The sequence below is a fragment of the Pholcus phalangioides genome, unplaced genomic scaffold (assembly GCF_987345545.1).
Source record: "Pholcus phalangioides strain wild (caught in Gottingen) unplaced genomic scaffold, Ppha-v1.0 ptg000015l_1, whole genome shotgun sequence".
In the NCBI taxonomy this organism is placed as follows: Eukaryota; Metazoa; Arthropoda; class Arachnida; order Araneae; family Pholcidae; genus Pholcus; species Pholcus phalangioides.
Genome location: NW_028301608.1, coordinates 15,551,693 through 15,569,248, shown reverse-complemented (window position 1 = coordinate 15,569,248; position 17,556 = coordinate 15,551,693). Strand labels below are relative to the sequence as shown.

Below are 17,556 nucleotides of genomic sequence, written 5' to 3'. Positions count from 1 at the left end.
CTCAGGCACTTATGCCTATTTGTGTTTAAATAGGGACGGAGGAAGAAAGCCTTTCTGTGATGAGAATTAATACTAAGGGTTTAAGATTTAAAAAAAAATTCAAGATCTCAATGCTATAACATATCTAAATTCTAAGAAAATTTCTTCTAGAATTCACGACTAAGCAATGTCGAAATAGGCATTTACGGCAGAAAAATCTCAAATTAGGCATTTTTACTAAAATAGGCAAAAAAAGGCATTTATGGCATTTTTCCTGAACTTCCAGGCTCTAGTAATGATAAGGATTTTGACTCAAGACTAAAAAAAAAAAAAGTCTTGATGTTTTCGGTTGTTCTTTATTGTACAGACTCACCCGTACGTGATGCTGAAGAATTCCTCGAAGGATCTCAAGGGAAATGAACGCTACGAAGGCTTCTGTATCGACATCGTCGACGAATTGTCCAAGATCTTGCACTTCTCGTATATAATTCGACCAGTTGCGGATGATGTTTATGGTGCCGAGGACAAGAAAGTCAAAGGGAGATGGTCTGGTATGATCGGCGAGGTCATGAGAGGGGTGCGTTTTTGAAGTAGATTTTTTTATTAATCATCGATGATGATACAGTAAAAAATTCTGAGGGGTTTTTCCTCTCATAAATTCTGAATTTCCTTCAATTCTGATATTTTTTCTTGTATTAACAATTAATTTCCTAATTTTTATCGGCGAATAGATGTTTCTTGGCAGTCTTGTATATTTATGATAATGCATAAATCTTTGGAGAATTAAGTTCTTTTGTGAATTAAGAGATATGAAGGTCCACCCATACTGATCGGCGCCGTCACGTCACAGAAACACGTCACTCGTTCATCGTCACGCTAATGGGCATCCTTTGCTTAAGGCAGCTATAAAGAATAGCGTTCTCGTCGTGTCCTTCTATGAACAAAGAATCGGCTTGCCATTCCAAGTGATGCCTAAAAAATCGTTAAAAATGTAGGATAGGGAACAGCAATTGGCTTGCCATTCCAAGTGATGCCTAAAAAATCGTTAAAAATGTAGGATAGGGAACAGCAATTGGCTTGCCATTCCAAGTGATGCCTAAAAAATCGTTAAAAATGTAGGATAGAGAACAGCAATTGGCTGAAACGATACACTGACGTCACAATTTTGCTTAAAGATGGCACATAGGTCAGCCTGGTTTTCTGGGGGTGAGAAGGTCCGTGACGAGGGAGAAGAGGAAAGCAATCAACTTGTAATAAAATTCATTCCTTTCGGGTCCTTATGTCGTGTTCCAGGCTTCACTGAAGCAAATGTTTCGTCTTCACTGAAGATGCGGTGGACATCTTCAGTGCAGTTTTCGACAAGCAAGGAGACGAAATGGCCTCCTTGGATGAACGTTATCCACTGAACCATAATTCACTGATCCCTGCTGATCGAAAACTGCACTGGAAATGTCCACCGCAGTAGTGGACGAAACGCCTGCTTCAAAGAAACCTGGAACATGGCATAACATACTTCGGTACGGCGTAACATACATTCACAACATACTACCACGGCATAATTCACTTCGGTATGAACTTTATTATAAACTCCGGCCGTAAAAGCCTGCCCTCTCTTTTCAATCAACTTATTGTTTTCACTTTATTATATACTGGATATTATCCTGTAAACGGAATTCGTGGGGGTCCCTGGAACTCAGACGGTTAAGGTCCCTTGCTCTAAATCCTTCCAAATAGACAAGGACGAGTTAAACCGTTTTCTCTTGTCAGGGAAGCGGTTGAAACCGATCATACTATATCAGCCGATAAAAGAATTATCAATGATTTTCAGAGAAGATCGTTTGTCCTGCATTATCTGCACTGAAGATGGCTGCCACAATGCTGGACGAAACATCTACCTAAAAGCCGACTAAATCATGGATAATTAGCCCATCTCTCTTTGGTCTCATTCCATTTAAAATGAATGACGAAAGGCGAATAATGTTGGAAAAACTAGGAGTACAGTATTTCCTCAGTAAAATGAATATTTCATTATAGTTTTCTCGTATTTAGGAAGCTGACATGGCGGTCGCAGACCTGTCCATCAACTCGAAGCGAGAAAAAGCCGTCGACTTCACGATGCCTTTCATGAACACGGGCATCAGCATCTTGTTCAAGAAACCGACGACCAAAGTGAAGTCACTTTTCTCTTTCCTGTCTCCATTCTCGGGAGAAGTCTGGTGCTATCTGATGGCGGCGTTCTTCGGCGTCAGCTTGTTGACGTTCCTGGTCGGACGGCTTACTCCCTACGAGTGGATAAATCCGCATCCTTGTCGGCAAGACGATATCGTCGTGGAAAATATCTTCAATGTCAGGAACAGTATGTGGCTCAATACCGGGTCACTCATGCAGCAGGGCTCTGATCTCATTCCTACGTGAGTTGGGAAATTTCCCTTTTCCATACAATTTTCATTGTCAATGCCGTGGTAAAATAGTTAATAATTTTCAATGCTTTTTCAATACATGCGGATGTGCAGCTCTCATGTGTGATTTCTCATCTATGTATATCTAATCTCGAATCCGGGAGAGGAGAATCGCTCCTCCCAAAAACCGAATAATATGGCAGAAAGTGTCTCTCCCGTAAAATATACGAGATGATCCAATGCACCTACACAACAAGTCGCTTCTCCGACACATCATCCTGGATCTGCCTGCCTCCGCTCTATTCGCAGCTGAAGATGTCTGTCTTCGCTTCATTCATAGCTGAACATGCCTGCATCTGGTCCATTCATAGCTGAACATGCCTGCATCTGGTCCATTCATAGCTGAACATGCCTGCATCTGGTCCATTCATAGCTGAACATGCCTGCATCTGGTCCATTCATAGATAGAATCGATCGCTCACAACCCTGGACTGATGCAAAGCAACTTACTTTCGCACCCTCAAATGAGGCAGGGTTATGTTGGGTAAAAGTTTTTGCTCCATTCATAGCTGAAGATGTTTGTCTTCACTCCATTCGCATCTTCCGCTCTATTTGAATCTGGAGATTCCTATCTCCAATTTATTTGAATCTGAAGATTCCTGCCTCAGAATATAGGGTTGTAGAACATTTTTCAAAAGCCTAAAGGGATGTTTTGAACCCCGCATGCAATGAATGATGTTAAGTGAGTTATATTATGCATTCAGAGCAGGAATTTCTTGATAAGAAGCACGGTGCGTGGCCGCCAATTTCATTTTCATAGCTTCAGCCCGGTCATTATTCGATGGCGAAGGAGCCACCGTCAATATAGTCATGTGTGCAATAAGACAATATTTATGCTCACCCATCTGTGTTTGAACAAAGATCCAATTTTCTCTCCAAATATCATCAGAAAGTACCGGAACACCAGCCCAGCACTCCAGATCCGTACGTAACCCGGTGGCTCTCGCTTATTTGTTTCCCCCCACCGAGCCGGAATTAGATGGAAGAAAGGTCTGTCTCTCGTAGGCGTAAACTTGTGCTTGGCCCATGGGCCCGAGTCTTCAAATATATATATATTTGCCAGCATCTCTTCATAATACCTATAGAAATAAATGGTTTGATGCCCATACACAACTTAGACCTTTTGCTATGAGGGAGAAACGGAGATAAGTTGGGAGAAAAAACATCATTAAATGCGGGTAAAACTGTTTATCCGTATTTAACACTGTTTATTCACCAACTTTCCTCCGTTTTTTTTCGAATTCGAGTATTACACGTAGAAAAGTGGAAATTTTTTAGTTGGCATCGGGCAACAACTCTCTAATTGGGTTTTTGGGCTCCCGGGAACGGTATAAAAAGTTAGTTTTCCATTTTAATAACGATGAAACTCCTTGCCACATGAATGACATTTTGATACTACACATTACTTTGATACTTTTTCTAATTGGAGGTATCCCTCTAGGATCAACGGTTCACCAGTAAAACGCTATACGCCCTGATACCTCAGCGGTTGAATTTAAAAAAAAATAAAGTCACTGGCCCCACGGACCAGTGGATATGAAAACCTACTCCGCAGACATCATGACTGATCCGATAAACAAAATCCGTTCTGAATAATAAATTATTTTCCAAATTTTTAATCATTTAAAAGAGAAATATAACACTAAGGGCCGTATTCACTGACATGGTTTAAAATATAGTCACATTGTTTTGATAAGAACCACACGAATTGGTTAAATTTAGGTTTTTCACCAATCTTTCTATGTTGATCTCTTATCCAAAAGTTGTGACTACGGTTTAAACCATGTCGGTGAATACGGCCCTAAGAGGCGCAAAAATCTGTACAAAACACTTAGAGTTGCAGTCAAACCTTTATTACTTAAACCACAACCACAACTGTAAATTTTTGGTGATTTATCGGAAAAATTAAGTGTGGAGGTTTAAAAAGGCATTTTCTTTTTTAAATTACATTTTCGAAAAACATTCTGCAAAAGATATTTTTTTGCTAAGAAGATACGTATATACTAAACAGTTCTAAGATTCAAACGACAACATTAATTAAGAAATAATTAAAACAAAATATCTTCATAAATCCTCATGCCTTTATTTTCATTTTTTAGCACATTCAGCAAAAACCTAAGACATTTTTAGGAGTCAGAACTGCCAAGACCGACAAGTAAAAGACTCTGGAATGTGTTGTCTATGCACCCTCAGGAATAAGGGGCGAAAGGAACCAGCCATATCTTTTGTCAGATAGAAAACATAAAAAAATTAATTAGTAAATCGCGTAAAGGATTGAGAATCAGCTGATATTCACAACTCAAAGCGATATTCTAGTACAATACTATTTTTTGGATAAAAATTCAATCAAATTTCAATTTAACTTATGAAAGCGTAAGAGATTAGGATGACATGTAAATGCCGGAAAAATATTGATTCATCAAATGGATGCAAAAAGATTGAGACACCAGATGATATATGCACTGTATACGCAGCGTATCAAAATCAGTTTCGCTCATAATTTTTTTGAATTTCGACAGACGCGGCTTTCCAAATATTTTTTGCAGCAAATAAACGTTTATCATTCGACATTTAAACGGCTGGGCCCAAAAAAATGACCGAGGATCGGCAATTTGTTATAGGGTAAAGGGTTGAAAGGTAGTCAGAACCCCAGACAGAGTTACACCATATAGTAGAAGTGAGTGAAACAAGGAGTAATAAAGAGTTAGTAGAAACGACTGATTCAAGTAAGGTTTGAGATAGTAAAATTTATAAATTGCTAGCTGTAGTCTTTTCTGCAAGTACTTCACATGACTCTTCCATTTAAGATTGTGATCAATGTATATGCCAAGGTATTTGATTGTAGTAACTTGTTCGAGACATGAACAATTACAATCAGAATTAATACAGTCGAATCCCGTTATAACGAATGCCAAGAGACCGGATGAATCACTTCGTTAAAACGAAATTTCGTTATAAAGGAATTCCAGAGCATTATACCAACCATTTAGCATTGTTCCTATGTGAACTTATTTGGGGGATCAGAAAAGTGTTCGTTAAAACGAGATTTTCGTTATAACGGTATTCGTTTAAACGGGATTCGACTGTAGTACAATTGTGATTATGGAAAATTAAATTAGGGTAGAAGTGAATGTGTGTTAGTTTGGGAAGAGAAATTTATAAACTTAGTTTTTGATATGTTTATCTGAAGGTCGTTAGCAACAAACCACTTTCGAATTCTAATTAAATCAGCATTGATTAGGTTAGTTCGAAATTGAAAATCGTCAGCTGAGTAAAGTAATACAGTGTCATTGGCGAAAGTTATGATATTGGCATCTATGTTTAAGTTGCATCACTCCTTTATGAATATTAAAAATAATGATAGTCCCAAGACAGATCCCTGAGGAACGCCTTTCACTATTTCCAATGGGGTGCTAAGGCTATTGTGGATTTTGACTGATTGTGTTCTATGGGTTAAATAAGAAGCAATCAGATTGAAAGTGTTATCTCTGATTCTAATATGTGACAACTTATTTAGTAATACATGATGATTCACGCTATCAAAAGCTTTTCTTATATCAAGAAATATTGCAATGGTTTTTTTTAGATTTATCGATATTTTTAGTTATAAATTTAGTAAATATTAGTAGAGCAGTTTCTGTGTTTTTATTAGGAAGGAATTCAAACTGATTGTTAGAAAAAAAACTGAAATGTGACAAGAAAGAAAAATTCTATTTTTGATAATTGTTTCAAATATTTTTGAGTTAAAAGGTAAAAGTGAGATTGGTCTGAAAAGTTGTTAAAATCATTTGGATCACCAGATTTATACATTCGAATCCCGTTTTAACGAGTACCGTTATAGCGAAAATCTCGTTTTAACGAACACTTTCTAATCCCCGAGATAAGTTTTCATAGGAAAAATGTAAAAACCTGGAATTCTTTTATAACGAAATTTCGTTTTAACGAAGTGATTTTTCCGGTCTCTTGGCGTTCGTTATAACGGGATTCGACTGTAAATGGAAATTCACCACTATCCATACATATATTTATTAAATCTGAGAGAGTATTAAAAATATTATATGGAATAATTTCCAATACCTTGATGTTGATTGTTTCCACAAAGGATCCAGAAGTGGGTAATTTTCTAATAATTGCCAAGATTTCATCAGCAGTTGTTGGAAAAGGGTATATTGAGTGACAATTCGATTTCATGTATTGCTTAAAATCATCATTCATATTGATATTGAGTGGCAAAATATCAACAAAATGGGAATTTAAGTTTTAGCCATTGGAATAGGATCAGAATTGGAGGAAAATAGTTTGCTATGACCATCACATCAGTTTTACTAATCATACATCAATGAATCCCTAACGTTTTGTGGAAGTGTTACATTTTGACAATTGGAGGAAAAATATTCAAGTCTAGCCGATTTTACTTTGGATTTGACCAGTTTTACATTTTTATAGGCTATATTTAATGGGAATATCGAATGAAAATTTTCGTGTTTTTTTATAATATAATTTTTGCTTAATTTTCACCACTGTTGTAATTCATGAGTGATCCAAGGATTCAGCTGCAATCTATTATTTTTACAATTAATATATCTAGTGTGATTGTGTACTAGTGTTTCAAGTTTAAGTAAAAATTCTTCAAAATTGTTAGAAGGGTCAGTATTATTGAATGAAAAATATTAATTTAGAAGAAAAAAAAAGAAGTTTGCGATAATCAAGTTTTTTAAACTGGCGATTAGTTTGTTTTGATCTGATAGTTGAAGTTGGTATACTGAAGCACACAGCTGGCAAATTATTGCATAATGATCTGTTAAATCACGGAAAAAAATACAAGAATATGTATCAGTAATATCGGATGAATTTCGCATGAATGTGTGATCAAGATAGACAGATAGATAGAACCACTCACAACCCCGAACTGATGCAAAGCACCTTACTTCCGTTACCTGTCGGAAAAGTTAGCAAACATTTATAGTGGTGGCTCCCCTTGCCCCGTGCTCGCAAGTTTCGGATCACTCGCGTCGTTTTCCCCATAAAGACAGCCAACTCGATGTAACGTACAAGACATTTGACTGAAATGAACAGCTGAACCAATTCTAGGGAGAAAAATTGCACGTGCGCCCAGTGGCACATAAGGGCCGGAGACAGCAGTCAGGGATTTAGAAAGAAGTGTCGAAAAGACTTATGGGCAAGAAGAAGAAGCTGACATGTGGAAATGGGAGAGATTTGAGAATCTCTCTTCTCAAATCAAGACGTATTCGATCGAGGTCTAGTTATGTTTTGGATAAATGGCTGGAATCCTAGAAAACATATTTAAGTATTCAGCAGTAATATGAGAGTTAGAGTTAAGAATGGCCAATATTGATATCACCGATAACTAAAACATTTTTACATTTCATTCGATCAATAGTAGTTTTCAATTCGTTAATGAAATCGGTAGATAGAAATGAATGAGAGATCGATAAACACAGATAATACACAGATAATAAACTTTAAAGATTGGTGAAATAATACAACAATCTCAGCTGTTTGCATGGTTATTGATATGCTAAATGTTTTTAGTTTAGGAAATCATTAACAAATACCACCTGAATATTATTATATTCTCTAAAACAATGAAATATTTCAAATCCGGGAGTATTTTAAAAGTCTATTTCATTGCCAAAAATCCAGACTTCTGAGAGGACTAAGATATGTGTGTATGTTTTTTTTTCCTATGTACTTTATTCCTCAAACTGTGTTTGGACTTCGGATAGCAGAAGCTCAATTTGATTCTTCAACAGTATCTGAGAATTTTTTGTTATGACTCGTGAAGTTGAGTCTTTCACTAGGGTGACACCCAGGAAGTTAGTCGATTTCATTTGATCATTTTTGTCGCACCACGGTCATTTTCTGCACACGAGGGCTAATTAGACCGGGTCCTACAACTTATTGCTGATTCTGAACGGCAGGCTTGTTTTATATACTCATCGAGAGTTGGTGTGCTAACCCTTCGATGGGGAGCAATTTTTTGCTGCGGTCAAGTTGCCGTTTCTTGTTGTACCCCTGTGTCAGGAAATTTTTCTGACAAGGAAAATTGGAATACAAGGAATATGAAACAAATTTGAAAAAAACATATAAAAAAATTAAACAAGAGTATATTAAAAACAACTTTAAAGAAATTGGAAAAGATAAACGCAGGCAATGGAAATACACAAATGAAAATATTTTAAACAAAAATATTGGACATAACGTACTTCCAAACTTTCAAGATCCAATGGATTTGGCCATTAAATTCAATAATTACTTTATTACGAGGAATTTAAATATTAATGAATAGAATAATGTTTGTACCCATTGTTTGGAACAAAATAATGCTACTAGCAATCAATTCCATGTTTTATACTGATATAGATCAAGAACAGTTAAAACATGTTATAAGGGATTTAAAGGAAAATAAAGCAAGTGGTTATGATGGATTGATCCCTAAAATGATTAAAATAATTGCAAAATACCACTTAAGTACAATAAAAAATTTAATTGATCATTCTGTATTGAATGGAATATTCTACCATGATTTTGAATACTCTCTAGTCCATCCCATATATAAAGCAGGAGATAGATGATTTGACCAATTACAGACCAATATCAATACTTCCCATCTTCTCAAAAATAATTGAAAAATGTATAAAAAACCAACTACTTGATTTCCTAAATAGACAAAAAATTTTCTCAACTAACCAATATGGATTTCAAAAAAATAAAAATACAGAAATGGCGATACTTGATCTAACTAACTATTTAAACAATGAATTCAACAATAATAAATGTTCCATATCTGTGTTCCTAGATTTGAAAAGAGCATTCGATTTTGTGGATTTGGACACTTTAACAAATAAACTATTTGAAATATGGGTGAGAGGAAACATACTTGAATGGTTTAAATCATACTATTGCAACAGGAAACAAGCAGTTGTTATTCAAAAAGAAGTTAGTACTTTTCAAGAAGTGAAAAAGGGGGTACCTCAGGGTTCTGTTTTGGGTCCGATATTATTTTTGATATATATAAATGATTTATGTAACTTGAGATTGAATGGAAAAATTATAACATTTGCCGATGATACAGTGCTTTATGTAGAAGATACTGATACAGCAAATTTAATTAGAAAAGTAGAAGATGATCTAACAAATATTAATATCTGGTTAATTAAACATAAATTAAAACTTAACACTCAAAAAACAAAATTTATTTATATGAAGACAAGAAATATAAATTATAACAAACATACATCTAAGAATACATAATCATTGTCAGTGCCTGGAGAACAATGAATGTCATTGCCAAGAAATAGATACTGTTCGGGAATACAATTATTTAGGTATCACAATACAGAATGATCTTAAATGGAACACGCACTGTGATATTTTAATAAAAAAGATTAGAAAATATGCAGTGATCATTTACAAAATGAAAAACTTGATTGATGAACATTTTTTGAAAGATTTATTCTATGCATGGATATATTCAATTGTCAATTATGCAATCAGTTCTTGGGGAGGAGCATATTGCGAGAACATTCGGAAATTGTATAATATATATAACAGAATAAGATCTCAAATATTAATCGATAGTTCTAAAATACAATGCCATACTCTAACTTTGAGACAAAACTTTTTGTACAGAGTTATCAAAGTTTCACAATTAAAAGAAAATTACTTAACGAAAAATCAAAATAGAACTACAAATAGATATAATCGAGTTTATCAAGTACCAAAACCAAATAAAACATTATATAAAAAGAGCTTTTCCTTCATTGCCCCTAGGATATTAAACATTTTTCACGCTGAAAATCAATTTAATAACAATAAAAACATAAATCATGAGATTTTTGACTTCTTCAGATTCATAGATCATGAAACCATTTAGATGAAAGTATTGAAAGAGCAAAAGAGTATAATAATAAATAAGAGAAGTGATGTTCGATGGTTGTATTATATTGAGCTTCACGAGAAACAACTTAATTGTGAACATTATTCAGATATAGATAGATAAGCGAAAATACATTTGTGAACACGTATCTAATAGATATAATAATGCTGTTGCAAGAGAAAGGAAAAATATTCTATAGCTTATTCCTTTAGGCCTGCTGAAAGGATTTTTCAGTCCTTTGAGGCTACAAAGTGTTTGTTTGTAATATGTGTGCGTCCATTTTTTGTTATGTTTTTTTTGTGTATTATATGTTTGTATTTGTGTAACACATTTCTAGATTTGTGTACTACATACTTGTATTCGTATAACACATGTTTGTATTGGTGTAACACGTCTGAATTTGTGTATTACATGTTCGTATTTGTGAAATTAAAAAAAATAAAAAAGGACGAACCGGGTATCGAACTCGCGACACCTCTAAACATCCTTTGGTACTTTAGGCGAGTATCTTATTGACCGGGCTACCGCGCGATTTCATGATGTCATAACAAACGGTTATTGTTGTCAGAAACACAGTCCCAATGGCGTAGGCTTTTTCGTAAAGTCGTAACTAAGAGGGGAAAACGTTACTTCTCCCTCTGTTTTAAAAAAAAATAATACCACCAGAGCGAGGAGAAATTTTTGACTTTTATAATATATATATAAATATACGTAAAAAGTATGTTAACGAGTAAAATGTTACACTAGTGTACAGTATTAAAATATAGATTATATAGTACTATATTATAAGTTGTTCATTTTGATGCTGCACATTAGTTTTAAACGAACATTCAAATTTATTTCTAGAGTTATGAGTTTTTTTTATATGATAGATGGAAGTAAAAAAATCCGATGCTTTTTCTCTCTTTGGTGTTTTAAAATATATATTATTTCCAGGCTAGAACCACTGCTGCCATCTATAACAAATACAAAAAATATACATAGCAAAATATCATATGCTGCTATTTATATTCGACTCACCAAAAAGTATAAAATACAGTTGAATCCCGCTATAACGAACTCCAAGAGCACGGAGAAATCACTTCGTTATAACGAAATTTTGTTATAAAGGTGTTTCAGGTTTTTACGTTTTTGCCATGAAAACTTATCTAGGGATTGGAAAGTGTTCGTTAAAACAAGATTTTCGCTATAACGGTATTCGTTAAAACGGGATGCGATTATATATTTTTTTTATTTAATAATAAGTAGTAGAATACAACAACAATGAAATAATAGCTGAAGTTGTGCGTCAAACATAACATATCAACCGGTAGTTATAGCATATAAAATTTACGCCGGTATGCGGCGTGAAAATAAAAAAACGAATGCCGTCATATACTAAACTTTGTAATTTTTATGCTGCATACTGGTTTTAAATCAACATCCGACTTTACGTACAGAATTACAACAGGTACGTTTTCTTTTTACACTATAGGTGGCAGCACGTGTATAAGCTCAACAAAGTCTCTCGAACGTATACTGTATATTGAAATAAATTCGAAATGCAGTAGAGCGCCGATTATTAGCCGAACCTGTCGGGACCAGCCCTAGTTCGGATAAGCAAAATTTCGGATAATTGGACAGGCAACTTAAGGGATGTTCCTGACTATACTAAAACGGTTGAAATATATATTTTATAATGCGTAACGGTTTTTTTTAATACAGCAAATGTATGTTTTTATCAAATTTAGTAGTGGATGGGTAGATTAAAGAAATGAAATTGTGTATGCAGAATTTTCCTTCTCACTTTATCCAGGCTTAGGACTAGCAGCTGTTAGTGCTGGCGTGTTTAAAAATTGTTTTCTTTTTTTTTTAATTTTTTTCACTTTTTTTTTGTCTTTTCCATCTTTTAATTTTAGTTTTTGACCTTTTCTATGATTTTAAATTTTTCCCCCTTTTTATAATTTTCTGAACTGCAGGGATTAAAATTTAGGCAAAAGAAGTTTTCGATTGTTTTTTGCTTCAAAGAAGACATTCTTTTCAATGCTGCCACTTCACGAATTCCTCTTAAATGCGTTAGTTGAATAGGATCAGCGTTCTCTAGTCGTTCGAGCCATTTTATAGCTGTTCCCAAGTAGCACAAAGATATAGATCTATATCGTAAAATTTCAGTTTCCAATATAGATCTATATCGGGCCACGATATCGTTCTGGCTAAAAATGGCATAGTCGGAGATAAATAGATCTATATCGTGAATGTGATATATTCAAATACTTCAAATTTTGGACGATAGATGGCGCCCTTTCGGAAGAAATTTAAAAAAAAAATGTGTAACAGCCTGGAGGTGGGTAGGTTTGAACCCATGTACCCTATCTCTTCCCATCTCTAACTCCGTAGTTTACCAACCTACCACTACAGCACTGGTTACTGGTTGTTCTTCTAACATTAAATTACAAGTAATCTTTTTTTTTTTACTTGTATTTTCAATCAAATTTATTCATTTTTATGTATGCACAAAAATTACAAAATAGAAATTGTGAGACATATTTATCGTTTTGAGGCAGATAATTGAAAAATTATATTATAATTAAGGAAATTATATATAATACAAAAAACACAAGAAACAAATTAATGTATTGTGTAGTATATTATTTATTTAAAATTATTAATTTACGTTCTAATAAAACAAAAAATACAGAATAAAAAATATGCAACACAAAAGAGTTAAAATTCTCAAAGTATGGTAAAAAATGAAAACATCAAATCATCCAAGGAATAATTTTAAGAAAAACACACATACAATAAAAACAAGAGCAATTCTTTTTAATTAAAAAATATGTGCAGTTATAAAGTGGCAATTAAAGTTACGGTGGATAAGTTCTCGCTCCTCCTAAAATACCAACATCTACGATGTAAAACACACACAGTAAGGATTCAATTATAACTGACGAAATGATTTTGATATATCAACATAATTAATCCTATTAAAATCAAAATTTCATATGAAAAATTATTCATTCAAACGTTTTTAATTCAAACAAAAAATTATACGCTCGACTTTAAATTTTCTCCAAATTTTCATTTGAAGGCAATATTTTTATTTAAAGGCACACAATATGGTGATATATCAGCATATTGTGTGTCTGATATATATCTTTGTCAGGTTCACGATATAGATGTATGTCATGTTCAGGATATAGAGCTATGTCATCTTTGATAGATCAATATCAGGTCTATATCAAGAATCTGATATAGATCTTTGTCAGGTTCACGATATAGATCTATGTTTTTCAAACTATATTAAAATAATTTATTGTCCCAAGTTGTTGTCCTTCAAAGTAGAGATTATTCACATGGAATCAAATACATATTCGGCTGAAAAATTAAAGACTTGATCGATTAACATCATAAATAATTTGCACCATATAAGACGAGATCGTTCTATATCATATTTATGACATCTGATATTCCTCTGACATTTCGATATAATATAACGATATGGTCCAAATATTGTACTATATCGTTGTGCTACTGGGGTTTCCAAACATTCAAAGGCTTCATTTTGTGATGGACCTGGGTCATTTTTCAGAGCATTCGTTTTCATTTTCCTCAGTTTTTTTTTTCATCTTCAATCTCATCGTCATTTAAAATCTGATATCCAGGATGATTTGCGTCACTATTTAATCACTCGTTAATTTCATTTTCTTAGTAACTTAGGAGATTTGTCCCATCTCCTTCATTGTTTTACATTCCTCATTTTCATTACCAGATTTTTCAATTCTATTATCAGTTTTTTCTTTATTTAAAATTTTATTCCAAGACTTCTTTAATGTTGAGTATTATACTTGTAGATTCCAGGAATCAGCAGCCACCATACAACAATCTTTTAAATCAATTTTTTTTGTATGTTGGGAATCAGGCTCTTCTGTTCCTTCTTATAAACATTCTTCCTTAACATTCGCTTTCTATAAAGTCGTTTGAATGTCTCTATCAAACTTTGGTCGATGGGTTGTATTACATATGTAATATTAGGTGGCATGAACAATACCCGAAACATTCCATTTTCCACGTTCGATTCGTATGCACACGGATGTGAAGGTGCATTATCTAGAACCAATAGCACTCTAGTACCTGTTTTTTTCAATATTTTTTTGATGCTCTTTAACTTTAAGAATGAATGTTTTATCGTACCAATCAATAAAAACTTCTGTAGTCATCCAACCCTTTTTTCAAGAAGTGTAAATAACTGGTAAAGTGTTTAAATTTTTGAAGGCTAGAGGATTTTTCGATTTTCCTATCACGAACAAAAAAAAATGACAATCGATGGTTTCCTGTTGCACTTTTTTCAATTCCGGATGCTAATGTTTTTCGTGGTAGAGATCTCCAAAACAGTCCAGTCTCATCTGCATTGCAAATGAGTTCTTCATATTTTTCCGATTCAATAATTTCTTTAAATTATTTTCCGAAATTTGTACTGTTAAATGCAGATAATTTTTCGTCATGTAATTCGATTTCTCGTTCACCATGGCGTAACTTGAAATTTCGAAGCTACCCAGAACCTGCTTGAAATGTATTTTCTTAATTCAGTTTTTCATTAAAAAACAGTGCCTTCTCACATAATAGGGGTCCAAAAATTGGTTGACCAAATGAGCATTTTTGTAAAAACCACATGTACAAAGCTTTATCAACTTTATCGTCGAAAGATGTTTTCATAGATTTCCGTTCTAAGCTTCCTTGCTCACTTTCTAGAGCCGTTATGAAATTTATAATGAAATCTCCATTCCTTTTAATTTTTGATATCGTAGACTTTCCTACATCATACTCCAATGTTAATTTTGTTCCTGCTCCGCCATTTTTAAGCCTCTTCAATATCTTTGTTTTTTCTCCTAACGAAAGGACAATCCTTTTTCGCTTCCCAGACATCTTATATTTTCACCTTAGTTCTAAATGAAATGAACCAGACTGTAACAGATCGCGAGTACAATAATCAAATTTTTCAAAGAAACCTGTCACTCAATGGAAAGTTCCACTGCGAAGGGGAAAAAAAGGAAAAGTCCACGGTGAAAGGGGGGGGGGGGAATAAACGGAAATTCTGTTGTCTTGACCTTGATTTCACCTCCTTTTCCCAAGCCCTTATACTCTTGTGTTGAGAGAGATAGGGTGTTCGTATAATTGGACAGTTCGGTTAATTGGAATTGGGACTGTAGACCTCGCTCTACTGTGTTAGAATGTAAATGTGGGAATCAGAAACTTGGGAAATATTCTTCCTTATACTTTTTCTTTCGCGAGTTCACAAATTATTTCTCTCATTAATGCTGATCCGCAAGTACACGCTAGTCGATATTCCCTTTTGAAAAGTCTCACCACAGACAGCAACAGGCCTACACTTGCATTGGTACAATTATTCAATCATTATACAAACACAAAGGGCACAACAGGCAAAATGTCCAACGAAGTGGCTTTGACCTTTAAAGACCGGACACACCCCACTTAGCATCTCAGAGAGATATCGAAGTGTTCCTGAAGGATGGATGTATCCGGAAAGTTTTATTATAAACAACAAAACATTTTTGTCTCAGACGAAGGCAATAAAAAGTAAAATGTGTATATAAATGATCGTCAATCTGAAATCATATAACAAATAATTAAAATCTAAACAACAAATGCCAATGGGCAATCAAAATTATAAACAGAATTATAAGATGGTGGTGTGTAGTCCATCCCATAAAGAATCTAGCAATCGGCAATTAATTGAATGATTGTCAATAATCTTCGAATATAAGATTTCGAATCATCAGCTAAGCACAGTCATCCATGTTTTTATATTGTCCAGATTCCACGTATCAGTTCGATTGTCGGCATCTGGTCGGCGTCAGTAGTCACAGGTCCGCCGTCGTCTAGGCCGCAAGTTGTATGTCCTCGCCTGAGAACGAGAATGCCAGGGCCCATGCTAATCTTCTTTTTACGATACAGAGAAGATTAGCATGGTCCCTGCGCAACGAGGTATCTGAAATATGATGTCGGTAAAAAAAACTTTCGCTTCACACATAGTTAGAAAAATTGATGGCAGATGGAAGCACTATAACAAGCATTTATACAATAACAAAACTTCACGTTAGGTTCACAACACATACATGCAGATCTTCCAGCATGACCCAGGTCTCCTTCTACCACCTGCTTATATCTCTTCATTGAGACAACAGAGCGGTGGGCCATGATCTGGTTGGGAGAAGAAGATGGTCCGTAAGTATGAAAAGATTAAAGAACACTTTTTTTATATTTTCAGGCATCAATTTGTGATCACTGGCTGAATGTCCCATTTTTATCAAAGGATTAGGTGGTCAACGATAATTCCAGTTCAGGAGTCGGGAATCTGGACTTTATATGTATTTAAAGTAATTATATTTGGCAGTTTCAATGATTTCCTTGAAAATCTCTCTCTTTCACAAGGGCATTCTGCACGAGAACAGCGGCCAGTTTCTGGAATTTCTTCACCCTGATCATGGTGTCGTCTTACACGGCAAACCTTGCCGCTTTCCTCACCGTCGAGAAAGCTGTCTATCCCATCGAGAGCGCAAATGATCTCGCCAAACAAACTTATCCACCCAAGATCAAATACGGGTGTTTGGAGAGCGGATCCACTAAATCATTCTTCGAAGTAAGTTATGTATAACGACATCTGGAATCAATTACACGGTCAATTTCATGTCATTAACTCATCAACCAATTTTACGGCAATGTTAAGACACAGATTTGCCTATACAGGATGTCCTGTAAGTAGGGCCACCCTTACCCGGGTGCGAAAATTACAGCGGGACTAATTGCGGTAATTTCGGGGCACTAAAAATGTTTCAGGATCCCGCTCTTGCCCCGATTTCATATATTTTGTGAGGGAGGGGACGCGGCATCTATTATTTCAGAATATACAGGAATGCTGAGAAATACTCTCACAAAACATTTTAAACACACAATGTAAATAAACGTAGAAATTGATGAAAATTTAGACTGAAGTTAATTTCAAATTAATGAGGGAAATAACTTCCGAAAATAAGGAAAAATATAGAATTGATGAACTAATATCGGGCTGACTCCCCCCGCCATATCAGAGCACGTCATTATTAGTACTTTTTTCCAATCGCTGTTTCCTATATCTTGCTCTTTTTTTCAATGGGTTATAGATGCCACTCTGACCGTTTTTGTTCAAGGATGGAGGACGTTGAGTCCGCTCTCTTTCACATG

General features: G+C 34.7%; 1 protein-coding gene across 1 annotated transcript in view; it reads left to right on the top strand.

Moving 5' to 3' along the window:
* LOC149075527 (glutamate receptor ionotropic, kainate 2-like) overlaps positions 1-17,556 on the top strand; it is a 71,874-nt gene that overhangs the window by 42,555 nt on the left and 11,763 nt on the right. The window contains exons 10-12 of the mRNA XM_089242902.1: positions 347-556; positions 2,029-2,390; positions 16,768-16,975. Coding sequence (XP_089099028.1) covers positions 347-556; positions 2,029-2,390; positions 16,768-16,975 — 780 coding nt within the window. The remainder of the gene's footprint in view (positions 1-346; positions 557-2,028; positions 2,391-16,767; positions 16,976-17,556) is intronic.